At 43.6% G+C, this 15,506-nt stretch overlaps 1 protein-coding gene across 1 annotated transcript in view; it reads left to right on the forward strand.

Annotated features, from left to right (window-relative positions):
• Positions 1-15,506, forward strand: part of LOC135896868 (N-acetyltaurine hydrolase) — a 52,844-nt gene that overhangs the window by 36,826 nt on the left and 512 nt on the right. The window contains exons 4-6 of the mRNA XM_065425371.1: positions 3,457-3,612; positions 4,671-4,835; positions 9,689-9,909. Of these exons, the coding sequence (XP_065281443.1) occupies positions 3,457-3,612; positions 4,671-4,835; positions 9,689-9,909 (542 nt within the window). The remainder of the gene's footprint in view (positions 1-3,456; positions 3,613-4,670; positions 4,836-9,688; positions 9,910-15,506) is intronic.

Consider the following 15,506-nt stretch of genomic DNA (forward strand, 5'->3'; position numbering starts at 1 on the left):
AAAAAGAAAAGAAAAAACAATAATACGCCCTGCACCGTAAATGCTGTGGGAAGGGCGTGGCCCGACAGCGCACACTAACGCGCCCAAGTCTTGGCCACCTGCGCCAAAGAGTGTTCGGCCGTGCTTCACCTTGCATCGCTGGCTCCGATGCCGCTCATCATGTCGGTATTGCCATATTGCCCACGATAGTGCGAATTTCTTATAGGATAACAGTTGTTTCTCTAAGATAATGAATCTGAGTCATACAAATCATTCATAGGTGGCAATAAGAACAAGAACACCAAGTTTTCAAAGCTTTCATAATTAGTTTACGGGTGGTCTGATATAGCGTGCTTGTACTCTTTCTCATATCAAATAACCGCTGCAGAAAGGGTGACAAATATATCGGGCTCAAAAGTTGCCTGAGCTTAGCTATTTGTGAGGCCATGTTTCGCAAGGCGTAAGTGGTGCTGGAAATATTGCAGAACATTTGTCACACAGCGGGGGTGCGAAAAATGATGTCCAAGCGTGCTCGTTCTCTTGAAAGCATTTTTACAAAACCGCTTTAGATGCAAAACATTCCTTCTGCAATTTGCTGAAATGATTGCACAGTGTCTTCTTTTTATGCGAAATTTAAAAGGCCACTGACCAGGTATATTCTAAATTTACCGATATGATCTGTAACTTGTAAAGCCTCATTCGGAGAGCATTCTACAGCAGGAATGTTAGGAGGGATTTATTTGGACTGCATGTATGCAGAAGCAAATCAGCGAGTGCACTGGAAGGGCATTGCCTGAACAGCCAAGCTTAAGCCATCGCCCAAGAACTCGACAGAGCGACAGTAGCTCGAATTCCTGACTATCCAAACAACCGCACACACACTTAATCGAAATGATGGCAATCTCCTGCCAACATATGCAAGATGCCAGAAGTGATTATTGACGCAGATTTAAGCTGAAGGTTCTTTCCTCTCAGGTCAGTGTACATGGCTCCGTGCGGAAAACGAAGCGTTAAAAAAATTTTTTTTGACAACCTTATTTTGGTCCGCGTTCTGTATTTTATTCCTATTACGCTAAAAGTATTTAGAATTTACCAGTGGCCGAACATAATCAAGCCTGTTTCAGACAGGCTTTAGAATAAAATCACTCCGACGCTTTAGCGCAATGCGCCATGATGGCGGCGTGCAACGAATGAATAATTATGTGGACGCATGCACCGGTGCCGCACTCATCTCAGAGGCCACGTGCAGCCTTTCTGGGCGTGCGACTAGATGGCGCTGCGTGTGCAGAGTGATGCGCTAACGAAGAAAGTGATTGCAGTCAATACCTCACATGACTTGTTTAGCGACGGCAATACCTTCATTATCGCTTCATTATCTATGTGCTTATTTGCATTAGCACGAATGTTCATCATGAGATAGATTCTGCTGCATATTTATGTTTCCAGATTTAACAGTGGGTTTCTGGAGGCGTTTTCTTGCGCATAGCAGTTGTACGTTCAAGGGCAATTACCCAAATTTTCACGCTGCTACTTGTTCGTGAGCATTCAGCGCGTTTGTCAAGCTCAAGCGGTAAACCTGCGATGTTGCCAACACTGCGGAGCAATAGCTGCTCCGAGAAAATGTGTGCATGCGCTTTCGCTGAACATATGGCATGTTTACGAGACATACACCCGTGAGCGAAAAAGTAAATGGACCACAGGGTCGCCGAAAAAAACAGAATATATTCATAATTAACACACATAAACGGAAACTAACGTTAGCACTAGAAACTTCGTAACGCCAAGCTTGTACTGCAGCCTTTAATGTCAAGTTGCATTCACAGACAGAGGAGAAAATAAGTTCTACCGCGCAATCCCTGGTCTGATTACTTTTGCTAACGAGTCTACATTGGTGTTATTCCCTGTGACGAGCCCATTACCTGCTTGCGCTGTAGTTGATACGTGCTTTTAAGAGACTCCACCTATGTGTAGGTAATCAATTTTATTATTTCTTAATAATTTCTAGTTGCACACACTCAATATCACAATTGTTCTTTTCTATTTGGGAAGCTTTTGCAAGGCGTTTGTGGAAATAAGGTACTTTGGCTCCATCCATTATATTATTATCATGAGCGACAACGAAGGGCCGTATGGATGATGATGAGAAACTTTTATTAAAATATGAAAGGCTCACCTTTGTATTAATGGTTATGAGACTGGAAGACGACATGTCCCCAGGGTATTCCTTTCCCGGGGGTGGATGTCCCATTCCTCGGCAAAGGCGAACAGCGCTTTTCGGACGTTGTCAGACTCCGCAGAGACGCGAATGCGTTCCTTGAAGCTGGTCAAGTGCCCCGGTGCTTCTGTCGAAAGGCTGCGCACCTGGCGCAGTCTCACATCAAGTACTTGAGGGGTTGCGAAGCTGCTGTTTGGCACGCGTGGGTAATTCGTTTTTCGATAAACGAAGTCCATATTCCTCCTATCGATCAGTAGTGTATAGTCGGTTTGCTACAGCATGTCACATGGTATTACGATGCCTTGACTGTCATTGAAATCCCGTTGTTGCATTTTTTTGTCATTTGGTTGACTTGTTCATCCGCACTGGTATTGTATTCACTCATTAGGCATTGTCGCGGAAAGACCAGAGGCACTGTAGCAGCAATGAGTCTTCAAGTAATTTAGTCTTGACCTTAAGTACAAGTGCCTGGTGCTTTTGCTGTAATTCATATGACCCACAGACATCACCGTACTTTCTAATTTCGTATGTCAGTTTGTAATAGAACCGCACCGTGAGAAGGGAATCCGATCTACGGAGCTTATAATAATGGAGCAAGGTTGCTTAGTCAGGCGTTGTCACGAAAGGGACAACATTGCAAGATATTGTGATATTACTTTTGATTAGCCATGTCACAACTGACTGTTTTGCTTTCTTGCTGTTTGTTCTTGTTTTGTGTTTCTTAATTCAACGACTACTTTTTACTTCTGTCCCCAAACCCCGGTCCGCATACACTTAGGTCAGCCCGAAAGGGCTGTTCTGTACTGATGATGCGTACATGAATGGTAAATGGTGAAAACTTGTTGGCCGTTACGTAGGGAAAAGTTGCCCATAGTAATGTGTTTCTCGACAAAATATTTTGTTGGCGTTGGTGTTCGTGCTATTAGCCCCGCGTTCTGAGTACTTCCTCCTATAAAGTAATAGTTCATGTTACTTTAATGCAATTGAAGGTTTATTGTACTTTGTGTAGGGGGAGAGGGGTTGCTTATCCCTCAGCTAGACTAATAAAAATATGGCACGAACAGCATTCTACATGCCTGGTCTTGCCACGGCGAGCACCTCAACCATAAGTATCACCTAATATCACTCGTGTGTTACTACAGCAACTTCAAATCTCTGCTATTCTTTAGTCGTAGCCCCTAAATATTCGACGTCACCAACGCGGCGTTCGACAGTTATTTGCAGGATTTATCTGTGCACCATAACAAATTACATGTTTGCAGGCTACTACGTATCGGCCAACTACGGCAGCTCCGTGTTGTCAAAAAGCGTGGAAGATCTTGAGCGGGAGTTCATCGCCGACATCACCGAGGGTGCAGATGGCACCGACTCCCGGTGCGGTGTGCTCGGCGAGCTCGGCTGCACCTGGCCTCTGCACGGTGAGAACGGGTTCGTATTCCTCATAGTAATACAGTATGATGCGGCGGGGTAGCCTCTGTCATGTGGGTGCATCCTATTCCTGTATAATTTCAAAATAATTGAACAGACCAAATTATTGATATGCGATGAGACCAGTGAAATATATAGAACTAGTGCTCGCAGCAAACACTTTGCGAAAGCTCGCATGGACGCCGAGCAAGTATCGGCGCAAAGGGTATCAAAAGATATACGTGGGTCCATTATTTCCCGTTCCTGTCTGAGAGCTATCGTCTTGATTTGGGCCAGCAGAAAGTGCGGGTAGAGTACATGCGGAATCTCGCATTACTCCATCGTTAACAACACTTGTCGCAAAATGACACCTATTCAACGAGCTCAACATCGACGGGACAAAACAGCCATTGAATGAACATCAGCGCATCTTCCCAACATGCGTGCTCTCAATAAAAGCTTTTTTGGGGCTCAGCTTATTTTTGACATCTTCGCCGTGTTTGCTAGCGTAAACTACGATTTTGTATGTGGCATGGCATATACAAAGTCATTTTACTAATGTACAGTGAGAAGTCAAGTATATCGAGTGTCTACCTCACAATAACGAGATATTTTCCTTTCTGTGAAACAATTTTCAAGTTGAATGGCATTGTTTTTTTGAGCATTCAGATAGTTTGGTGTTTTGGGGAGAAAGTAGCTTAGATTTTAGAAACCTTATTCCACTACCAGAGATAATGTGAGGCAGACCAAGGGATTTTGTCATCTCTTCAGCTCTCCGTTGATCATTGTTGTTCATTTCATATTTTCACTTTCCTGAAACCTTATGTTCCCTTTGTAACTTATTATACTGCATTTTACAGCTCAATATTGCACTGTTTTCTGCAGTAGAAGGAGGATTTACCGCATGTCTACAAATCTGTGACTAGTTTATTCAATCGCCCAGTTCGGAGAAAGCAGCAGTGAAAACATGCTCAACTCGTTTGCTTTGTGCACAGATACCGTAAACCGGGTAAAAATAAACGACCTGAAAAAATGATCATCGTGCGAATTCTAAAATAATTATTCGCAGAGTTCGAGGTGCGTGTGCTGCGAGCCGCCGCATCGGTGCAGCAGTCTACGGGCTGCCCGGCCATCATCCACCCTGGACGGAACCATAAGGCGCCAGCCGAGATCGTCAGAATTTTCGCAGAGGCCGGGGGAAAGCTGCGCCACACTGTCATGTCACACCTGGAAAGTGAGCCTAGCCCATTTTCTCGTGTAGGTTCGCCTTAGATTTGGCAGCGTTAAATACAGTGTAGATAAGCTCAACATTACTTTTATGAGTGGTTGCGCTTCTGTGAGTTAGGCCAATGAGAAAACAGAATGCGATGGCCACCTTCGCAAGAAAGGCCTGGGCTGTATTTCGGTAAATTCCGCTTGTCGTTTGTCAATACCAGTTTTCACAAGGCGAAACAAATGTGCAGGGACAATAGCACGCTAGTATGCAGGGCCCTTAGCATGTACCAAAAGTTCCAAAGCGACTGTTCTTCCAACAAGGCTGTGCAAAAATGCATGGTATAGGTTAGGTTACTATATACTATGCTATGATACTATGATATAATATACTATGAATGACCAGCTAAGTGGCCAAACCACGAATTTCGATGCTTCGCTGTATTGAATGAACCACATACATGATTATATACTAATACCAAATGATCATGCTGTGGTTCTGCGTGTCTCATTGTTCTTGCGTCGTGCGAGGCTTCACTAATCAAATCTAATGTATGAAATTTAGGCAAGCAAGATTTACGCGCCGTGCCCTTGGCCACGTCACTAGTTTCCTTATTAATACTCGTTTCTCTATTTATTGTTGCTGCACAGAAATAAATCAGGGTTCTCATATATCTAATAATTTCCAGGCTATCCCGCATAATAAGCATCAGTAATATTCAAACGTCACGTTAAGCAACATGTTGCATACGAATGTTTTTTTCTCGCCCAACCTTTCATAATTTTTTATTCGCGTATCTACATTGCAGGCTTGGATTCCATGCGTCTGAACTTTGGCATTACCATGTTAAGTAAAAACCGCACTAATCGCACATGCCCATTCAATGTTTTTTTCTGGTGCCTATGATAAGAAATCCTATATTTTACTTCGTTCTGAATATTTTCATGTCCATCTCTTTCGTTGAAAGGACACCAAGGCAAATATCAAGTCAAGCTAAGGTGACATATTAGTGCTCGAGAATGTCTAAGGCCTCAGTATTATCGCGAACAGCGCCTTATTAATCGAGATATTCAGGTAACTGCAGGACATGATTCGAGATACCTTGGGAAATTCAAGGAATTGCATGATGACGACAGCACCCCTGAGTTAAGTTCTGTGTTAGTACTCAACCACACGTTCCAAAAAAAAAGTTCTTCACAAAACTTGAAACACGAAATAAAATGCAACTTGTCCAGTTCTATTTCATTTTCAGAAAAAAAAAGCCCGTTAAAATTACATTTGACAACAAGGCATGTTGTCAAAAGGCTTCGTTTTCGTTCGACTCCACGCCACCCACGCTTTCGCGTTTCAGGTGCTTCGTTATCGCCTAGTGCTGCGAAGGTTTTTCTGGCTCGCGAAACGCGCACAACCGACAAGTAGCAGATAATTCAACTTCCATGTGGTGTTGAACGATGCCCGAATGGTCTGCGTGTGTTGACCAAAAAGCAGCTGCAGTGGCGATTCCACAGCTCTGTTTTGGCTTGGTACCGCCGTATGCCGCGTGCCATTTTACTCACCGACGACAGCAAAAGGTGGTGGTGGAGTATGCAACGTCACGGATTCCCCGGTGTGGTGGGGGAGATTTGAATTTCCAAAAAGGTATTCGGTCCATTCAGATGCAATTTTCTCGTAAACTAAGTCTTTCTATGGCACAAAATTAGCGTTGCGAGGTTTCTGGAATGCTATTTAAACATTTCACGTCGACTTGGTGTTTTCATATTGTGGCCCTTTGCGCTTGTCACTTCAGCGCTTTTCTGCGTAACTTGTGTTTTTTTTTGTGCCATCGTATATCTGGTCTTGGACTGATCAGCTGAAGAAAACAAGTTTACGTAGCTGCCACAATAAATTGTTTCCAGTCATTTGTCGGCGGAACGTATGCGGACTGAAACCGCCTTCCCGCCACCATTGCCTACGTATGAACGACAATGCTTTGAAAACTGCGACAAGGCGACATCTGCTTCAGATTACTGCGCTGTTTCCTTCCAGGTCTTTAAACACTACGGCGCCCTTGCGATGTCCTGTTCACGAGAACAAATGTGAAATAAACGTAATATGATACGACCGATAAAGCCGCAGCGCATATTGTGAAACAATCGCTGCACATGTTTCTATGAAGTTCGTAACCGCATGGATGGATGGATGAAAAACTTTATTAGGGTCCTTTAAGGCGCGCACTAGCGCGCAGCCGGACGCTCCCACGTCGGGACAGAGAGGCCGAGCCTCTCCGCCGCGTCGCGGGCCCGTTGGACAGCCCATAACTGTTTTTTGAGGAAGCATTCCAGAAGCTTTCCTTTTATTTGTGTACGAGAAGTTTCTGAAGGTAAAAAAAAAATTCGGTAGGCAGTGTCGAAGGCACAGCCGCAACGGGAAACGTGAAGTGCCTAGTGCATGATGAAGTGAATGTATGAGTACTTGAGTACAACAATGACATTACCAAATTCACAAGTTACATTTATGCACGCATAGTAAGTTTAACGTTCTGAACACATGTGAAAGCAAGAGGGTGTCTTACGGTTTACTTTCGGACTCGCGTCCGCTCGCCATTTGTAGGCGGCTTACTTGTTCTGCAGAAGGTGTTTGGTGGCTAGGGTACAAAAATGAGCCCCCTCCCCCCCCCCCCCCCCCCATAGCACTCAAGATTACCCTGAAACGCTGAAGTCCACTGAACTCGTGGATGGTTCTAACTCCTGCGCTTCCATCAATGTCATGTGCTTGCGCTCCCTAAGAGGACTGACCCATTCCGCCCGATAAAATAGTACGATACCCCTCTATCATGGTTCCTTAATCTCTTCACGCTAGTTCTTGACTCTGTGTATCGAACGCGGGGGCGCTAACGCCATGGAAGTCTGAGGGCGAATTAAAAATGAAGGTATGTACGCCTTGCAACTTCTCATGAGCATCGGTTTGAGTTTGATAAAATACACATGACTATGGCAAGTGAGCTGTGACATGAGCACTCTCGCTCAGATCGACATACCCACTGGTAGTGCTATACTTTCTTGAACGCTGAATGAGAAGCTGAATTTAGCTCCATTTGCATCATGCACGATACAAGAACAGCACTATCTGCGTACTCCATATATGTGTCATCAAGTATTGGCTTTCTTTTTTACTTATAACAATGATGCTAACTTAATGCGCACATCTAGCATGGTTGTTCATACGCAAGCGAATATATTCCTTACCCACAGTCTTAGGATGCGATCCCTATCTAAAAGATGTTTCATGTGATAACAAAGTAAAAACACATAGTATTTAGCCTCATTTAATAAATTACTGTGAACAGAAATCTGAAAATTCGATACGGTGTACTAGCTCCTGAAGCTCTTATTTTGCTCTTTCGTGTCTCCTGCTTCCGCTAGTCAATGCTACTGTGGGTTCTCATCCGAGAGTGAGATGGCAACTCCGCACTTGTTCTGGGGACACTTTGGCGACTGACTGTACTGGAGTCCCCTCGCCCAGGATGCTATGTCGCATGTCAGTGCTGCAATGTTGAACATATTTCCTGTAAATATGTTAGACGTGTTCCAAGAGATGGGCGTGTATTGTATGATACAATGACCACTGGCCACCTCATCAACTCCCTTGGACATTATATAGATATAGAAAGCTATTTTACCTACAGGTTACATACTTCTTTTGTGCCAGATAAAGGACTTAAACTCGAACCAATACCATTCTTCTTTGACTGCGTGTGAGCCTGAGTCCCGCACTTCAAAGGCCGTTCTTTTACTACCGAAGCTCTTGTCTGTTTCTACTAGAGGCTGGAAGCGTTACCAGTGCCCTCTCATGTGTGACATCAGCACGGCGATTCCACTGCAATCCTTCGCGTGGTAGCTGCGTCAATGCTCTTGACGTTTTCGGTTGACCTGTCCTGCTCCAACTTGTTCTTTCTTCTTTCGTTAATCTTCTAGGTCTGTGATAAAGCGTGTGGTATATTCTAAGACAGCTACTGCGCATTCCTCATATGCAGCTTTAGCAAGTGAACGCGGGTGTTTCTTGAAGCACGACATCGAGTCTGACGAAGTGTCGAAATTACTTGTTGAGTGAATCACCCCTGTAGTCGTCGTTAGCCGTGGGTATGTTCATGTTTTCGTACGGCAAAATTATGTTGCGAATATATTTTATTTCACGGTTGTGATGCACTCATTTTCGTTGTGCTTTCGGTTTCTTGACGACGATCTGAAGCACGAGGCAAGGGCTGCCATCTCCATACTGTAATGAATCAGACTTTGCATTTGTACCACGAATATTTCGTTATGATAGTACGCTTGGTTGGCCACGCACACTTTCTCGTCGTCTAATTTTTGCGCTATTATTCGTCGCTATGGAATAGCGACTCAGCTACACTTCAGGTATTCTGAGAAAAATGTTCATTTTGTTGCTTTCGTTAAATTACAGAAGGCGCTTTATTCCGCTCTTTGCAAGTTCAGCGGTCGCTGTGGAAGGCGAATGGAGAGTGTTGCAGCAAAAAGTGAATCTTACAATAATGCCACAGTAGATAAGCTGTGTCATGTTGTAGGTGATAGTTAGAGCTAAACCTGCCAAAATCCACGATAAACGGAAGGGTACGACTATTGTGCAAAAGATCGATAGGTCAATCACCTTTCTAGATTTTAAAGGCAGATAGTCTGGCCATTCCAATATGTTCCCGTTGTAAAGAAGCGTGATTATTTAAAAAAAAAGACTGTTAATGCTGCCTGTGTGAACCAACTTCATTAGAACGCAATGTGGTGCCACGAAGTTCCATTCTGCTCAATGTCCAGTGTCTAGCATTTCCAGCGCAACGAATGTGTTGCGCTGCGCAAGACAATAACAAGGCCGTATTTTAACAGGGACAATCTTGGACACCGACGCGCTGGTCGAATTTGCGCAGTCGTATGGCTGCTACTGCGAGCACGACTTGTTCGGCATAGAGACGTCACACTACCAGCCAGCGCCGTCCTTCAGCATGCCTAGCGATGCTCAGAGGCTGGTGCAGCTCAAGCGCCTCGTGGATGAAGGCTTCGCCGATCGAATTGTGGTCAGCCATGACATTCACACCAGGCATCGGCTGGTGAGTGCTTGGGTGATAATTCCAAGGATATCTTGCTGGAACTTATAAACTTCCGGCACGTATCTTTGCAACGGTTCACTAAGTGGCATGAAAAACTAAGGTATAAACAGCCGTTTCCAACCAACATTTTTTTTAAGAGGAAGCTTTAGCTCGGGTGCTCCCATCTAAATTCATGTAAAAAAAAAATTCATTTTTTTCGGTAATCACTGCACCAAATTTGACGACGTTTGTTGCATTGAAAAAGAAAAACTTAAAATCCAGTGACTGTTCGGCTCAAATATTTGATTTAGATTGCCAATTATTCAATAAAAATTGGCAACAATCTAAGTTTTTCCGAATACGAACCTATAAAGTTTTCGGCTCTGTTTCTCAACAAGAAAACTTCATATCACACTTCTGTAAATTGCATATGTTGGAACATCTAAGGCGGACATACTTCATATGTTAAACACAAATCTAAAAAAAATTGAGTCATATGGAAATGCAGCTTTTCATAACCTTTGTACACAACTTCACAAATTCGCAAAAAGTTTAAATTGACATATGAAATTTGTCCGCTTTGAATGATCTAATGGATACCGTTCACAGAACGGCGATATCTATTCTTGATGCAGTGGTAATAATTTATAAACTTCGATCGTCTGTTTTTTTCCGAACATCCACACTTTAAAAATTGTTTTAATAAAATGTAAGCCCTAAATCGAAATTCCGCTTGCAGCAGTCACTAGAATTGAACTTTCTCTCTCAAATGCAACACATTTCATTGACATCAGTGCAGGGGTGATCTCAGAAAATCGTTTTTGCGTTTTACATGCATTTGAACAGGCCGCCTCATAGTTGGGCCAGAGTTAAAATTTCCTCTTAAGGTTGGCGACATTGTGCAACATTTCTCAAGCCGCTACCTGTTGCTCCTCAGCAATGTGCTGCGACAGCTGAGCAGCATTTATGATAGTGAGAAAGGACGCCCACGATGCTATGTCGCATGTCAGTGCTGCAATGTTGAACATATTTCCTGTAAATATGTTAGACGTGTTCCAAGAGATGGGCGTTTATTGTATGGTACAATGACCACTGGCCACCTCATCAACTCCCTTGGACATTATATAGATATAGAAAGCTATTTTACCTACAGGTTACATCTTACCTTGCCCTGCGCATGCTCACTGTGGTGCAACATTCGATTTGATTTGGCCCGTATACACAAGTTCGATGTTACGGAACCCTTTCAAAACCCGCCGTGGTTGCTCAGTGGCTATGGTGTTGGGCTGCTGAGCATGAGGTCACGGGATCGAATCCCGGCCCCGGCGGCCGCATTTCGATGGAGGTGAAATGCGAAAACACTCGCGTACTTAGATTTAGGTGCACGGTAAAGAGTCCCAGGTGGTCGAAATTTCCGGAGTCCTCCACTACCACGTGCCTCATAATCAGAAAGTGGTTTCGGCACGTAAAACACTACAACCTATTATTAACCCTTTCAAAGCTCTGGCATCATTCATGCCAGCTCATGCAAGTTATGCATTAACTACAGGTGATGCTCGCATCGTATTGTTGTTGTGTTGCATGCATGTAAATAGCAAATTACTTACGTAAATAAAGTTAGTGAGTCTATTTCGACCAAAAAGACAGCTATCCAGACCAAATAAAGTTACATTCACACAAATCACCAGCACCAGAGGATGACGCAACGAGCTATGGAAAGAAGAATGATGGGTGTAACGTTAAGGGATAAGAAAAAAGCAGATTGGGTGAGGGAACAAATGCGAAGTAATGACATCTTAGTTGAAATCAAGAAAACGAAATTGGTGCTGGCAGGACATGTAATGAGCAGGGAAGATAACCGATGGTCATTAAGGGACACCGACTGGATTCCAAGGGAAAGAAAGCGTAGCAGGGGGCGGCAGAGAGATAGGTGGAGGGCTGAGATTAAGAAGTTGGCAGGGACAACATGGCCGAAATTAGTACGCGACCGGAGTAGTTGGAGGAGTATGGCAGAGGCCTTTTCCCTGCAGTGGGCGTAACCAGGATGATGATGATGAAATCACCAGCATTTCTCTTTGGCAATTCAGCTGTGAAAGCGAGGCAAAGCCAGAGATCACAGGTGCCTAATATATCAAGCGTAGAGATATGCATCAGGATACCCAGTTTTTTATGTATGAAGAAGATACTGTTGAAACATTTAAGTGAATGTTCAAAATGGCTCCCTTCGCATGAAGATAGCAACTAATCGTTTTCAGATTGTGCATTTCCAGTTTTGGTTTCATACTTCGTATTTATTCAATATTTAATTATATAAGTGATAGCGTGCTTTTCTCGATAATACATATTAGGTTCAAGGATAATAACTTAGGGTGTATGCATAGGCTAGGGACAGAGCGTGCTCTGTTGCTCAGGGAAAGAATCATGTGCTGTTAATGATATCTTGCTTTTAGAGATTACTAATATATTGTTTGTTTCATTACACAAAAGCCGAAATGGCACCTACTATAATTGAATTTGTGATATGTAATGTAGTGAATACGATTATGTATCTATCATTTTAAGTAAAGGACGCCATATCAGAATTACCAAGACCCTAAAGCATCTCCCAATTAATTTACTGAGATCATAAGATGAAAGGTTAAACCTACACGGTGCACATAATGACTCAATAAACTAGTCTCGGGCAAGAAAACAACGTATTCCACTTTTATGTGGCACGACGCTAACGGGCAACTCTTAGAGAAACTTAGTGTCAAAGTAAGTGCGTACTTGAATTCTTACCTTGTTCTCTCCACCATTCTTGTGATGCCAAACTCACTCGGAGGATGTTATTTAGCTCGCATGTCTGAGGTGGCATACTAGAGTGGTGATTTGGGCAAGATGGAACGGCTGAGCCGTAATGGCGGCCATGGCAATACGTAAAATGAGGGGCAAAAGCATATCGAGCGCACAGTGTGTCAGCATTGCTGCGTCAATTTCTTTTCCTCATTTATTTTGCGTAGTGCATAGGCGAACATTATGACCTGAGGTTGCATTCAAACACGGCGGAAGAAATATCAGGTGTCTCAACGACGCCCGCGAATTGGTTTCTTCTTTGTTCGTATTTTTCGGCTCTCTCGCTAAGAGTGTAGCAGGATATGGGGCATCATTTTCCAGTGCCACAGCGTGGACCTCTATGGCTCGATCACCGCGAGTGTGTATTAAAATGCGGTAAAGTGCCGTCAATACCTAAACATTGCGTTCAAATGGCCACGGTAATAAATTCTGTTCATCTTGAATGCGAATACGCTAGTTTTCTTACTTCTAGGGGTAGTGCGGTAGCAGGCCGACCCCCGGATGAGGAGAAGTAGGGTTCAAGCACTCTAAAAGCGAAAAGCAAAGTGCACGCATTCTTTCGAGTCCCGTATACAACATAACGAACAACATTTCTTTCAATAAATAACAAGCACAAAAAAGCACTCGTGCAACATAATTGATGATAAGGCACCACTAATAAGAATGCGAAGCTCGTAGCGCTTTTTGCGTACGTTTCGCAGTAAAGATTACTGTTGCGCAAGCTGCCGCGGCGACGGCAGCTAGTGACGTGAGCGGTGACGTCACTACGCTTTCGCATATAACAGAACCCCTCTACCAACCAATTTCACTACTGTTGCAGCACCGCTATGGGTAGGCAACGCATAGTTAGGACTCTAAAGGAGGAGCTTGAGTACAAGAATCAGCAAACAGACAAAGAAACGGAAATACGACAAGTGGTTGCGTGCTGTCTAATTTACCATTACTGCCATTACTGCGATTACTGTAAGTTGTCACCGCTACCGCTACTCTAAAGCAATAAAGCACTGCATTCCCCCCTCAACAGTTGTAGTTGTGGTTTTCAACAGCTTCGGAGGGTCCGATTTCGTATCCGGTTTCGCAGGGTGGGGAAGGCAAGTCAATTCTTTTTACTGGGGAAAACATTTCCCACGCTGAAGTGGGAGGCTGCATGCTTTCTCTATAGCTTTACACCAGGTATATAGTAAAATGATAATTTGCGCATTTTGTTCGATATGCAGGCACTTGAGGAATCAAATAGGAACTGCTTTGTTCAAATTTTGCAAGAAAGATGAACGATCGCAGCTAGCAGGCGGCAGCGCAATTGGTGGGTGGCTAACATGCATAGTAACCTCGTAGGTTATTATAGTCTGAGCAAGTTACTGTGTTCTATTATTTTACTTACGCCGACTAATTGCCATCTTGTCCGATGGATGCTAACACTGTGAGATGGGCTAAAAGGTATGTGCACGACTGTGTAAAAAAAATGTTACCATTGCGACCATTACCAACGTGACAAATATTAATATCTGCACGGTGCACGCTATAGTTAGAGTAACACTACGGGAACTGTTTCTCATAATAACAGTGCCCAAAGAAACGACCAAAAATACTAATCTGCTCAGTCATACTCACAAATTAAGCTTCTTCTACATTCAAACACATACGTGCGCGTGGCTCCGACCGCACAATACGTCTCTGTCACTGTCTGCACGCTGACGAGCAATGAACGCGACGGTGCAGCAAATTTCATCTGACACGCAATTCCAGCAGATCTGGACTCGGAAATGCAAAAACCTTGCAAATCGCCGACTAATAAGTAAGATGCTGAATGACTGCCCCGGAAATCAAGATCCAAGAGGTAGTTGAGTTGTGGGTCCCTAGAGATGTTTCTTATTTTTCTTAGCAAATAACACCGGCAACAATATATAATGAATGGGCAACCGTTAGTGCTGCTTTAGAAAAGTACCATGGTTCGTTGCAAGAGCGTTCGTAGCAAAATACGTGAGCTGAGGGCCTCGCATCGCAAGCAGATGGCAGAAAATGATGTGGATGGACGGAAGGGTGCTTTAAGCGTTCGTTTTGAAACGGGGCCGTCGGCTGCACCACCATGCTCTTCGCATTTTGCCTAATGCCTTACGTATCATGTTTAAATAAAACGCACACAAAGAAGGCCCAACATTAAATTCTTGAAATATTGGGAACTTTGTTTCAGTACGCCTCTGTCGTTTGTGGTCCCCATACTTTTCTTCCTTCATATCTCTAATCGCCTCTTACTAATCTCTATTGCGGAAAAGTTTGTTTTCCACCTGCTAACCCTGAACCTAATGACTTGAAGGATAACAGAAGAACCCAAACCGACAGCTGGAGAAATATCTTCACCTTTTAATAAACAATGAAGCACTCCTGCCAGCAGACAAAGGAAACGCGAGCACAGTTGTACTAAGCCCGCTATGGAAACAGGTGGCACCGTTGATATACCTGTCAATTCTTCCACTGTGTATTTAATAGATCACTGAAGTGTCACCTGCATCACAGTAACGAAGACTGCAACAGCGAGGGGTCTTTCGCGAAATAAACAAGACCTGCGGACGGGGCATCTTGATATAATATTACATTATATTGAGGCTCGCACACTCTAAAGACCGTAGAATTTACATGCTCTTTATTGAAAAAAAAACAATATGTGGTAATACAGAGCTTCAATGGTTCAATAGCTGATTTTTTCATCTTGCGAATAATGCGCGGGCTCCAAAGGTTTTCAAGAGCTCTGGTAACAATACCTAATTTTCAATTTCATATTTATC

The sequence above is a fragment of the Dermacentor albipictus genome, chromosome 5 (assembly GCF_038994185.2).
Source record: "Dermacentor albipictus isolate Rhodes 1998 colony chromosome 5, USDA_Dalb.pri_finalv2, whole genome shotgun sequence".
NCBI classification, from domain to species: domain Eukaryota; kingdom Metazoa; phylum Arthropoda; class Arachnida; order Ixodida; family Ixodidae; genus Dermacentor; species Dermacentor albipictus.